The 12478-nt window shown below is 39.1% G+C and overlaps 2 protein-coding genes and 1 long non-coding RNA gene across 3 annotated transcripts; 1 reads left to right on the forward strand and 2 right to left on the reverse strand.

Annotated features, from left to right (window-relative positions):
• Window positions 1-278: 278 nt before the first annotated feature.
• On the forward strand, window positions 279-2231 carry gmfg (glia maturation factor, gamma). The gene is made up of 7 exons (XM_032503915.1): window positions 279-399; window positions 820-916; window positions 1066-1115; window positions 1195-1244; window positions 1332-1414; window positions 1647-1720; window positions 2006-2231. The coding sequence occupies exons 1-7, from the start codon at window positions 397-399 to the stop codon at window positions 2075-2077; spliced, it is 429 nt and encodes a 142-aa protein (XP_032359806.1). The 5' UTR covers window positions 279-396; the 3' UTR covers window positions 2078-2231.
• Window positions 2232-2724: 493 nt separating this feature from the next.
• paf1 (PAF1 homolog, Paf1/RNA polymerase II complex component) lies at window positions 2725-8998 on the reverse strand. The gene is made up of 14 exons (XM_032503901.1): window positions 8712-8998; window positions 7814-7846; window positions 7578-7670; window positions 7370-7491; window positions 7184-7250; window positions 6983-7084; window positions 6786-6891; window positions 6536-6604; window positions 6219-6322; window positions 6009-6125; window positions 5789-5917; window positions 5438-5543; window positions 3662-3740; window positions 2725-3506 (listed from the first exon to the last, which is right to left on the reverse strand). The coding sequence occupies exons 1-14, from the start codon at window positions 8756-8758 to the stop codon at window positions 3055-3057; spliced, it is 1626 nt and encodes a 541-aa protein (XP_032359792.1). The 5' UTR covers window positions 8759-8998; the 3' UTR covers window positions 2725-3054.
• A 1378-nt stretch (window positions 8999-10376) lies between these two features.
• On the reverse strand, window positions 10377-12413 carry LOC116672224 (uncharacterized). The gene is made up of 3 exons (XR_004327501.1): window positions 12238-12413; window positions 11074-11210; window positions 10377-10422 (listed from the first exon to the last, which is right to left on the reverse strand). It is a non-coding gene; the product is annotated as an uncharacterized LOC116672224 (long non-coding RNA).
• Between the last annotated feature and the right edge of the window lie 65 nt (window positions 12414-12478).

The following is a 12478-nucleotide window of genomic DNA, read 5'->3' on the forward strand; positions in this document are numbered from 1 at the left end:
CATATCAACAAATGGTGACAACGTAAGGTAAAATTGAGCTTCTTCAACTTCAAAATGTGTGGATATATTGATCAGTATCTTGTCATACTAAGATTTATATCATAGGATACAATATTTTTCCTTAACGCATTACATAGGCATTGAAAGACGGTCAGAATGTGTTATACAACACGTGGCTGAGCATACACACATCTTGTGGTGTAGAAAAGAGGAAGTAGCACTACTGCATCCTCTAGCTGAGTGTCTGCCCCCCCCCCCCCCCCCCCCCCCCCCCCCCCCCCTTACCATTAAAAACAGGGATCGTGACAGTCTGAGAGAAGCTTTCAGTTTGTCGCAAGTTTGTCTGTTTCAACAAGTCACCCTGAAGACAAGGAGGCAGAAAAGGATCCTTTGATCATGGTAGGTGAAACTTGATGCAATTGCTTGAAAGATTTGGCTTTTCTGTTGAAATGTACTGGATGTGATCAACTGTCATTTATTTGTGTATACAATATTTTAGATTCTACCATTGCAACACAAGTCAACCATCCCCCGCTCTCTTTCACACAGGAAACTACATTCTGGCATGTTGCAGCAAAAACATTTCCTGCCCTCAATATGTCAGAATAGTGTTCTGAATGTTTAATGTCTCCATGCAAGGTGGATAGAGACCTTAACATCTGAACAGACTGAGCAGATGTCTCTTACCCCTTTTTGTTTGTTTCTATATCTGGCCTGTAGATCAAGCCACATACCTTTTTCAGAAGCACAGCACCATCAGGAGATATTTTAACATTTCTTAGACTGACGTTTTTTTTTTTTATATGCCCCATTTTGCAGTCAAGCTCTCTGGTGGTGTGTGAAGTGGATGAAAGTCTAAAAGCTAAACTGAGAAAGTTTAGATTTCGAAAGGAGACCAACAATGCTGCCATACTAAGTAAGTATCAAATACTAACAATGAATGTTATGGTTCCTTTCATATCTTCATTTGTAAGGGGATCGGCACATATTCATATCCTATACACATATCAGAGCATCAACATTAAAGAGAACCAAAAGCCTAAAAAATTGTATTTGATTTTTTAGTGAAAATAGACATGGAGAAACAGCTTGTTATCCTTGAAGAGGAATATGAGGCAAGTCCATTTTTTTCAAGTTTTCTTTGGAGGGCGAAACCTGCGTTTGAAGTCACTTAAAATCATTTTTGTCTTTTAGGACATCTCACTGGATGAGCTGAGAGATGAACTTCCAGAGCGGCAACCCAGATATCCTTCTTAACCAGGCAAAAATCCTTAAATTCACACAGAAATTAATACTCTGAAAAAGTTTTTAATTCCTTGACGGTAGTGCACATTCATTGTCTACAGCTACAAATATGTCCACGCTGATGGAAGGGTGTCTTACCCTCTGTGTTTCATATTCTCCAGTCCAATGGGTAAGTAATTACAGTATCTTAAATCAAAAGTAACCTCTCGTTAAAACTGTATTGATCTGCTTAATAGAATAAGTTATCTGCCAAATTAATAACGTCTCCTCTTGTCTGAAATCCGCTTTGTTAAAATGAATTGTAGCGATGAAGGTAGATGATTGAATGGATTTGTGAGGAATGTTCGACTGGTAAAACTACAGTATCCCTGGGGGAAAAATGTCATATTTCATTTGAACAGGATGTAAGCCAGAGCAACAGATGATGTATGCAGGCAGCAAAAATCAGCTGGTCCAAGCTGCAGAGCTCACAAAGGTAATTATCTCAAAATTACCTTTATTTTATCACAAACACAGTGGTATTAGGATCACCATATCAAGATGGGACAATTATTAAATGTAGACCAAACCCTAATTATCTTTAAGTTGGTTGGCAACGTATTTTGCATGTTATTCATACTTTTAGATGTGCATTTTGAATCGTCTAACCCATTAATTAGCAGCTAGCTTAATTATTGATGAGATAATGTCTGCTTTCTTCCCATTTGGATGTTATGTTATTGTTAGTTGGATTGTGACACTTTGTGCTTTATTTTGTGAGGTCTTTGAAACAAGAAATGCTGATGACTTGACAGAAGAGTGGCTGAAGAACCAGCTGTCATTTTTCCGTTAAATATGCATCTTCAATACCACAGACTTTTTCTGTGTGAAACATGATTGTGGATTTTAAATTTCCAATTACTGTCCATGTTATTGCTATTAAATGTACTGTTTGAAAGGAAGTTTTGATTTGTTAGTTTTGCAATAATTAAATAATTTTAGTCATGGGCAATTCTCTTTTTTGTCCAATAATATATGTACTGACCATTAACATTTCACGATTTTCAAATGGCGCACAGACAATAATAAACGGTTACATTTATAGGATTACTTAGAGCACAGGTGTCAAACTCAAGGCAGAATAAGTTTTTGCCCGCGTAGTTGTGCGCCAAACCAAAAAGACATAAAAACGGGTTTTCAAACTGCAATTACGCCACACACACAAAGCACAATTTGAATTTTCCACACAGCCTGTTTAACAGCTTGTTGTTAGGCAGGTAGCCTACATCTGAAAATGTCAATCAGCATGCATTGTTTTGCTAAATTCTGTGATTGCTAAGGAACATTAAATAAAAGCGCGCACACACGCAACGCACGCACACGTCTGGCCCTTGATGTTACCATCTTCTTCCAGTGTGGCCCTTAATGAAATTGAGTTTGACCCCCCTGATTTAGAGGTTCCCTAAATCCATTAATGAGGGAAAAACAACAACCGTTTCATACAAAATGTCACCTGCATTTTATTATCAGTTTCAAAGCCACGAACCCAATGACAAATCAAAAGCAGAGAGAACAAAGACATTTTACATGATCCTGTACGGAATATCTGAGACAAAAAGTGCGAGACAAACCTACAATTAAAAACTGGATTTAAGCGAGATGCCCCCGGTCCAAAACCAATGAGCATCTCCATTTGTACTTTAGAAGAAACTACATCCCCAGCCTGAGCTAACATTAGGGTCAGTGACAGGGTAACACTGCCATGTTTGGAGCTGAACGTAGAGGTAAGAAAAGGTAGCCGTCACCTTGCCGTCTTCCGGAGCACAGATCTCATTCACTGTCACTGGCGTCACTGGAATCTGAGCCTCTCTCGCTTCCACTTCCGCTGTGAGCCTGGGTCTCTGAGTGCTCACTGCTGCGGTCGCTGTGGGCTGGAGAGGCACTGCGACTCCTGCTGCCTCCTCGGTTCCCTCCGTCATCCTCGCTTCCGCTGCCCTCCTCTCCGCTGCTCCTGGCGGAGTTCTTGTTGTTCTCAGTCTCTTCGTTGTCGTCGTTGTCGTCGCTGTCGTCGTCGCTGCCGAAGATCTCTTCCTCGTCTCGCATTTCTCTCGTCCTCTCCTCGCCGCTCTCACTTCCACTGCCGCTGGCCTTCCTCCTCCGCTTCTCTCTGTCCTCGTCCTCTTCGTCCTCCTCTCCCCTTTGTTCCCGCTCTTCATCTTCCCTCTCAGATTCACTACCAGAGTTCTCTGCCTCACTGCCGCTGCCCTTCTCTTTCTCATCACCTGGAGAAAACAATTCAAATATCACAAAAACAGAAAATAATTAAAAACCTGTCATTGATGCAACAATACTACTCCGTTGTAGCAGGTAGCCAAATAAGTAAAGAATGAGAATAAGTGACAAGAATTGCATCGGTAGAAAATAGAAGAAAACTGACCCGAGTCCTGCAAGTCCTTATCCATGTCTTCCTCTTCATCTTCTGGCTCATGGTTCTCCAGCTGAGCTTTACGGGCTTCCTGAGAATCACAATAAAAAAAGGGAATGAGTCATCAGTACAGTACTGTCCAAGAACTAAAGCGATATATACAGTATTTAATGCTCCAGTCATTAGATTAGCTTATTGGAGTCACGTTGGAAACAAAACAAGCAAACTGGAGAGTTGTAGGATGTATAAATTGTTCCAGTGCACTGTTCTTGTTTTGGCGTTTCAAAGCCAATAATCCTCCGTTCGTAAAAGTTCCAAGATCGAGAGTTTAATCAATTTTTAAGTTAATGTTGTGACCTCAGATGCAATTTTGTAAGGGTGTGACGAGATCTCGTTTTACGAGATCTCGCGAGATTAAAACGTGACGAGATTTCTCGTCGAGGTGAAAAGTTGTCTCGTGAGGCGATGTGATGTCAGCGTGATGGAGCGTGAAATTACTATTGAAGATCCCCCTGCCACTTTTAAATCATTTGTGTGGCAACATTTTGCTCTCAACTGCTGCCAGAAACAGTCGACATGCTTATATTCTTGAAAAAGAACATGACCATATCTTAGGCTGTTGTGTGTAGTTTCTCTCTTTTTCATGCTTGAAGAAAAAAATTGTTTCTGTTTGCACTTGTAGTTTTGAGAGAGCAGTACTTTGGTTATTGATACACTACTGTTTGCATTTAAAGTGTTATTTTTCTGTTATTTACACATTTATTTTATTTATACTGTTTATTTTTTTATGTTCGGTTTGTGGAAAGGAGTTAGATTTCTCGTGTGAAATTGTACAGGGCAGAAGCCAGTTGGTAGAGTTTATACAGAACATTTTGCAGTGTTTGCACGTCCTTTACTGCATATAATTCATTAAAATAGTTTTTAAAAAAAGTTAAATAACATTCATCATTAATAGTTGATTTCAAAATGCACCTACATTGTTTTGCATTTTGTGATTTTTTTCAGTTGAATAAAAAACTTTTCCATTCATATATTTCATCGAGGATTTCTTTAAAAAAAAAATTTAAAATCTCGTCTCGTCTCGTTCTCGTGAACCCAATCTCGTGATGTGTCTCGTCTCGTGGAGTAAGCGTCTCGTCACACCCCTACAATTTTGCTCGGAGCCGCTAAGTCAGGAGTAGAGATTGTCTTGGACGTGCAGCAGCAGACTATGTTATGTTTCATTACGTTACATATCATAGTCACAACCATAGTCATAAAACTGTGTCCCTTCTACTGCCACCACCTCGTTCCAAATCCCTTCCACCCCACCACGTGTTTAGGTGATCAGCCAAAATAGGCGGACCTGAGCCACCATATCCATACCCTAATCACAAATCACCCGTGACAGATGGAACAATAAAATGAGCAATAAAGAAAAATCAGTGTTGCCAACAGGGACATTGTAGAGCGCCCTCTGGTGGACAGACTATCATTTATTTGTCAAATGCTTTTCTTTCTATTTTTCTTTTTCTTTGATAAATCAGCCATTATAAATGCTGATGGGATAAATCGGAAAATGTCCAATATTGGCTGATAATAACTGGCCCGCTGATATATCTGGTGGGCTTTACTGATTTCCTTAATGTCTGTGGTTTTGAGTACATATGGAGGTATTGAAATACAATAACTTTAGTTAAATAAGTAAATAACAAGTACTATCCAATAAGTGGTACAAATGCCTTAAAGAAAAGTAAAACGTGTTCAGTATAACATCAAGAAAAAGAGGAAAGCAAAATGTCCACTTACCTGGGCTTCGAGTTCCTTCTCGTTCATGTCTCTGTGCTTACACACCAGCACAGCGTTTGTGGTTGACTGTGCTCCAGCCTTGGCTCTCCTCTTGCTCAGACGCACCCTGCAGGACAGAAGAAAGGCCGTCAGAGGATAAGGGGCAAACAGATTCCCAAGAAAGCCCCATTTGTCATGGTGTTGGTGCGGTATGTTGTGTGCATCACCAGTTTACATCAACCTTTCTACGGCATAACAATTTACACTTGTGCTTGACAGAAGCACACCAGCTGCAATTATTCCTAAAATGCACATCTCCATTCATGTTGTAGCCTAACAACAAACAAGCCTTTTCTCCAAACAATGCGTTACCTTGTCTCGAGCTCATTGTAGTAAACACCATCTCCATCTCTGAAGATGAAGAAGTAGTTCTCTTCATAGCCCTTGCTGGCTTTGTTCTTGACATTCCAGTTGTACTCCCTGGCTATTTTATAGTCATACCTGAAACAAAGAAAACAAAATGCATTATTACTTCCTGGTACACAAGCAAAGCACCAAGGTGATTTTTTTAATGCAACATTTTTTGACATACAGATCCTCAGGCATATAATCCATCCCCTCATCACAGTCTCTCTTGCGCTTGCGAATGGTTTCTTCATGGGGCAGGAAGTAGGCCACAAACTGATTTCCCTCCTCATCCATCATACCTCTGTATTAAAGAGACATGAAATGTGAATTAGTGTCTATACAAAATGTTTACCATTTTAAACACTCATCTATGCAACCGATATTTTGTAGATACCTGATCATGGCCTGAGACATCATTTCCACTCCTGCTGGTCCTGATTTGTCTTTAGGTGCCGGATCAGAGTCAAAGATGACCTGAGCACATGGGTTGATCCACATCTGGAGAAAGAGAAAAACATACATACAAAGTTATTATATAAATCTGTAAAATGCCAGTTTGTCAGTTAAAGTGTCTTAAACTGACAAACGTACAGTAAAGTGTTTGTTAAATCTTTTTCCCTCCATGCACTTCTACTACAGTGCATGTGGCATGTCATTTTAAATAATACACAGAGACGCTAAAAGTCAAACTTGAGTGAAATCTCAACTCACCTTGAAGTCGGGGAACACAGGTAGAACCTCCACAGGAGTAACTCTGGGTTTACTGTAGTGCTGTGAAATCTGGAGAGAAACATGTTTACAAACCCCAGGCCAAAGACAACTCCCCATTAGAAACAGTCCTCTACTGCACAGAGCAGCTCCACAGCTATAGCTGAAGAAAACTAACGTACTGTCCATTTTACTCTTTATGTGGCTTAAAATATAATATAAAGGCTGTTGAACAACTAATTCACCAACTCACTGATTTCTGTGCATCCTCAAAGGTTTTCTCAATAGCAGAAATCTGGCTGTCTCTGTCCTTGTAGATTTCTTCTTCCGTAAACTGCTGTTTGACAGAAACACCGATCCTAAACACAAAAAATGTCTTGGTTATATACACACAAAACCATATGCCGTTAAGTAATTGTGTGGGAAATTAAACACATTCAGCCAACTTACTTGACTTCCACTTTCTCATTGGAAACGCCGTATCTGTTGAACTCTGTAGAAATATATTCTGTCTTTCTCATCCACGGGACCACTTTGGCATGCTGCTGTGACCTTATAGGGAAGAAGAAAATGTTCACAATAAAATCTCCACATGGATCTATAGCAACATGGATCTACAACAACATAAAGCTGCCTATTTAGCAGCCTTACCTCTTGGAGCTGGATGGAGCCTGGATGTCTTCTTCCAATAGCTTTTCATCAGCGGGATCCAACAGTACTGACAATATAAAAGAGTGGTTCAGTCAAAACAGTGATTTGATAACGCAAGGTAGTCTCCAGAAAAAAAGAGGAATAGGATATGACATGTAACAACAACAACAACAACTGGAGACTTACTATTGGGGTCTATGCGGTAGGTGTCTGGATTGATGAGATCAATGGTGACCCCGAGGTCTGGCTCAGTCAGGAGCTCATGCTTGTGTTGCTTCTCTAGAGAAGTGGCTTTATACTGTACAAACCTGCCACAACAGAACAACAAATGTCAAGCTGTGCCAATGTTGCTCACAGTGTGTGTCCTCCATGTATAGAGAGGCCGGGTGTTTACCTGTGCTGATCAAATGGATATGTGATGAATTTGGGGTCAAAAGGGATGTCAGGCAGGCTGTTGCAGTACTTCACTCGACAGACCACCCCTGACCTGTCACAGGCACAAAAGTACAAGACATACACAGTGTGGGTAAGGCAGACACTTTTACATACCTTAGTGCTACTTTAATTATGCACACTTTAAATGACTGTATATAATAATAATAAATACATAAAAGTTCTTCAACTACTTACCTCTCTGGGACAGTTCTATGAGAGGATGGCCTACTGGAAGAGAAAACAGACATTTGTCAGATTATCTCTCATCAACTAATGCTACAGTGTGACATACAGACATTTTTCAGGCAAAGGACATTGATGTTGTCCTGCCTTATTGTAGCTTTTCAACATTACCTTATATTATAAGGCCTTTATTATGCTTGAATGGATAGATGGATGGTATTAAAGTTCGACCGCTGAAGAACATCACAATTATCGTTATTCCTTTGTGCGAATGCTCTTCATTTAGCTAACCTACGTAACTAGACCCTCAACCCTAAAGTCAAGTCTACAATTACTTCTAATGATCTTAATCTTCTAACGTTAGTAAACGTATTGTAAAAGTTGTTTCAAACTGTTTTGTTACAGAAATGCATTACTGTTCAGTAAATAACGTTAGTACCTAACGTTTCTAACGCTAGCTAAAGCTTTAGCTACCACTAGACAATAGCATATAATGCTTTAACGTTAGCTAGCTAGTTGATGTAATGCAATAACGCTACTGTTAGCATTAGGACTGTTTAGCATTAACACAATGTTAACAAATGGATTTGCACTTCACGTTACATTAAATCACTAGGCCTGACTTGATAGACCAAATTTACTTCGATAATTAAGTGTGTTAATGGCCGCTAAATAACGTAGCTTAGCAAGCAGGTTAGAATAAGTTATCTAGACGCTAAAGCTTGCTTGTTAGTTAAGCTACCGTTGACGTTAGCTGGCTAACTAGCATTGTTAGCTAATGTTGTACACAACTGATAGTCGAGCCACCTAATAAGCTAGCTAATGTTGACGAATTGTAGATAGTTTCGCGTTAACTCAACAAAATTAACATAACGTAATAAACTGCCCAGCAAGTTTAATTTAATTTTACCTGTGGCCGTCTTCTCGTTGAGATTGAGTCTGAATCGTTGGAGCCATGTTTAAGACAAACAGCTCACAACTTAAAACAAAGTTATTTGTTTGCACAAACTATCAAAAAAAGGTCTGATGACAACCCAATCTTTTTGACCTAAGTAACAGTACATCCAACTATACAATCTAACTTTATTCAAAATGTGCACGGCATTTTTATTTCGACCCGGCAAGACATGATGACGATGACCCGGTTGTGTATCGAGATCCTCAGCTCTGAGGACTGGTGAGGATTTGCATTGCTTTATTGTGAGTGACCCCTACTGCCCTGGCATGCAAGGTATTCAGGTTGTAGATTGATAGTCAGCTAAAACTTGCACTTATAATACTTCCATTTTTTATTTAGCAAGCATATTGATACAAACAATTGACATTCTCCGTCTCAGTAACAAAATGAGACCAAAATGCAATCTGCTGGTTTTGTTCAAAAGCAATTCCCTTTGATTGACAGACAAGGAATACAAAAATGTATTGGCAGACCATGTACTCTCACAGGGTTGCAAAGAGTTGTATATTTTAAAAGTATAATTTCACTTTCAGTTCATTCACTAAATATAACATTGACATATTGCTTTGAGAGAGGATTCCTACCATGGGATCCACTATTATTTTCTTGTCTCTCTTTAAATAACACACACACACTCTCTCTTTCTCTGTCTTTCAGTCCCATCATGTGATGTTCAACAGCAGATAAAGCTTTTGCAGTTCATATTGGGATATGACAACTGAGAATCCACAGATAAAGAGCACAAGATGTGGACAAAGTATTTCCAAGGTTTATAATAAACCTTTAAGCGCAAATAATATTGATTCTATTAAAGTTATTTAAATATAAATTATGAACTCTTTATCATGTTCAGAAATGTATCTAACGCCACCCCACCCAGCATTCAAAGCTAGCTTAGCTCCTTGTTGATGGTCAAACATACACCAAAACATCAGGTAATTGTTAATAACATTCATACGTAATTTATAACAGTTTTACGGCAATCTGATATTTAAAACACAAATATAGCTGCAGACAGCAACAACTGCAGTTTCATTGAACGGTGGCATGATCAAAACAGCATCTCAGCACAAGTCTCAAAATGCAGCTAAAATAAAGATCAAACCAAACCAAACCAAGCATTTTCTGCTACAATCATTCTGCTTCCCCGAAATCTGAAAGAAAAAGTATAGATGTTACATTGGTCGGTGTGATATACATCAATCATTGAGATGTTGCGCATTCGGTCTTGCTGCAAGTTTCCACCACCAATAATAAAAGTGGGCCGACATTTACATTTGTTAACAATGGCTGTGCACAACAGTGTGCCAGGCAGGCAGTGCAAAGGAAAACAGCAACTGCGCTCAGTCATAATTCGTCACATAACTGCTATAGCCCTCTATTGAGAGTCCTTTCAGTGGAGTGCTTGATCTTTTCACGTATCAGGTTTGCATCTCTGTCTGCATATGGGTATCGACTCTGGGGAGAGAGAGAGAGGAGAGAGAGAGAGAGAGAGAGAGAGAGAGAGAGAGAGAGAGAGAGAGAGAGAGAGGGGATTAAGCCTTGCACACAAATACACACAGCTCATGTTTCAAATTGTTATAAACTTAATTAATCTGGATAAAAACAACGCTCTTGCCTGCTCAACATGTATATCATCTGCCCAGGATCATCTGCAAATACCCTGTAACATCAAAAGAATAGTTCTATTAAAACTGAATTTTCACTAACCCCTGAACCGAGTACACACACCACTGATTCCATAATGGACATTGCCCATTATGTCATAAGTGTTTTTCCATCCATCGGTTCAGGAAGGGCTTGAGGACTCTTAAGGTCTAAATTTGGGTCCCATTAAGTAAAATGGAGATGACAGTTTAACTTTCAACGCATGTCATTCTACCTTCTCTTCTCTTCATCTACTTACAAGATAGGTGACAAAGAAGTGTTGGTGGGCAAAACAAAGTTATACATCTGGGGCCTGTGTCCAAAACCATGTTCCATTTAATCTGGCTCTCTTTTGGGTTACATGAGCCTACCATTGGTAATAATAACTAGTGTCACAAAACTATCTCAGTTACCTGTAACATAATTTAAGGACGGCCCTGGGACGCGTTCTTCGTCTCAGTGTATGGTTTGTAATGGTTTGTCATTCTTAAAAAAGTCAAAAAGTCAAAAAATAAAAAGAATATTGAAAGTAAGGCGAAGGGTATGGAAAAGTGTGGGGGTTTCTACTTTAGTATTGAGTGAGTATCTTAACTTGACTGTATAATATTTCACTATTTTGAATATATGACAGACATAAATATGGCAATCACAGAAACCCATCTCTTACTCATCTCCCCAGTGGTAAAACACCCGGTCCTGGTAGAACATGGAGAGAAACAGCCAGACACTTATTGTCTCGACCCAGAAGATAACGAACAGGAACCATAGCGATGACAGCAGGACTTCACACAGCATCCTGGAGCTCTGTGTGGACAACAGACAGACATAAAGTAGAAATAAGTCATGCCTTTTGGAATTATGATCTATGTATTCACCTGTCCTGACATATCATGTGTTATTCTTTGAATGTCAGGGATTTTCCCATACCATTTATACTGTTTACATGCTAACCTTTTTACAGATACATATTCATTCAAAAATGACATATTGTATCAAGTTTTGTATGCATTGTGCATGTAGCAAAGTCAACATACTGTACGATCTTTGTGTGGTTATTACAACAAATTTTATTCATCATAATTATTCTTATACTCCAATTATTTTTTTTGCTAATCCACCCAATACGTTTAGGCAATGACATCTACAATATGTCATAAAATACTGCTATGGGTCGTATTTGGATAACTAGAATTATAAAAAACATACTGTAAATGTTCATATTGTGGACATATGAAGTTGGGCATATATAATGTGAGCCAAAAAAAGCTATTATTATATAGCTACATTGATGTTGACAATTTTTCTCTTTTTATTTGACTGACAAAGTCAGCAAATCAGTGTCGACTCACTTAAGAGAGCAGTTAACGTTAGCTAATGTAATGTCGTGTGTTGTGAATCGTTTATATATGCGTATTCGTATCTATGAATCGTTAACGTTACTAATATTCAAACAAAATTGTTGGCTAGTGTCCACGAAGTAGGGAATATAACGTTTCTTTAGCAGTAGATAACAAAAAGGACGAGTAACTAGCTTGGCAGCTATGTCGTCATTCAAGTACTAGCAGCCAGGTAGGACGTTAGCTAACGTTACTCGTTTTAAAGCCCATGTTTGTGTAACGTTAACCCCAGTTTCACTTTAGCATGAGCTAACGTTAACGGTTACATTCAACTTAAACTTAATTAATGCGTCTCCAATGCAAGGGTAAACCATAGGGTTAAACATGCCAAAGTTACACATGACAAACAGACTGCTAACGTGAAGTTACATTTATCACATGTCCATGTTGTTAAACGGTCAGTAGATACATATTCGTGTAGTACGACTACTTACTCAAGTAAAAGCCTCTTGTAATGGCATTCCTTTCCCAAGCTAGCAAAACTTGTTTACAATGCACGTCACATACTGTCTATGGTCACGTATCACGTTGCATGTATTTCCGCTTCTGCGTCCAGTGATGTGATTGGTTGATTGGATTCCCAGCTATCCTCGGACCTTTCCCTCCCTTTCTGTAAACCAATGGAAGTAGCATCAATATGATATTGAGCATAGCATCGTATAGCAACCTTGAGTT

Source organism: Etheostoma spectabile, chromosome 3, assembly GCF_008692095.1.
Source record: "Etheostoma spectabile isolate EspeVRDwgs_2016 chromosome 3, UIUC_Espe_1.0, whole genome shotgun sequence".
Classification (NCBI taxonomy): Eukaryota; Metazoa; Chordata; class Actinopteri; order Perciformes; family Percidae; genus Etheostoma; species Etheostoma spectabile.

Coding starts and splice junctions, on each gene's coding strand:
- gmfg (XM_032503915.1), top strand. Junction 1,116..1,194: donor TCCTTGAAGAGGAATATGAG/GCAAGTCCATTT, acceptor TTTGTCTTTTAG/GACATCTCACTGGATGAGCT. Junction 1,721..2,005: donor AAGCTGCAGAGCTCACAAAG/GTAATTATCTCA, acceptor TTATTTTGTGAG/GTCTTTGAAACAAGAAATGC.
- paf1 (XM_032503901.1), bottom strand. CDS start 8,758: ATGGCTCCAACGATTCAGACTCAATCTCAACGAGAAGACGGCCACAG. Junction 7,492..7,577: donor TATCCATTTGATCAGCACAG/GTAAACACCCGG, acceptor CTGTTGTGGCAG/GTTTGTACAGTATAAAGCCA. Junction 3,507..3,661: donor TAAGGACTTGCAGGACTCGG/GTCAGTTTTCTT, acceptor TGTTTTCTCCAG/GTGATGAGAAAGAGAAGGGC.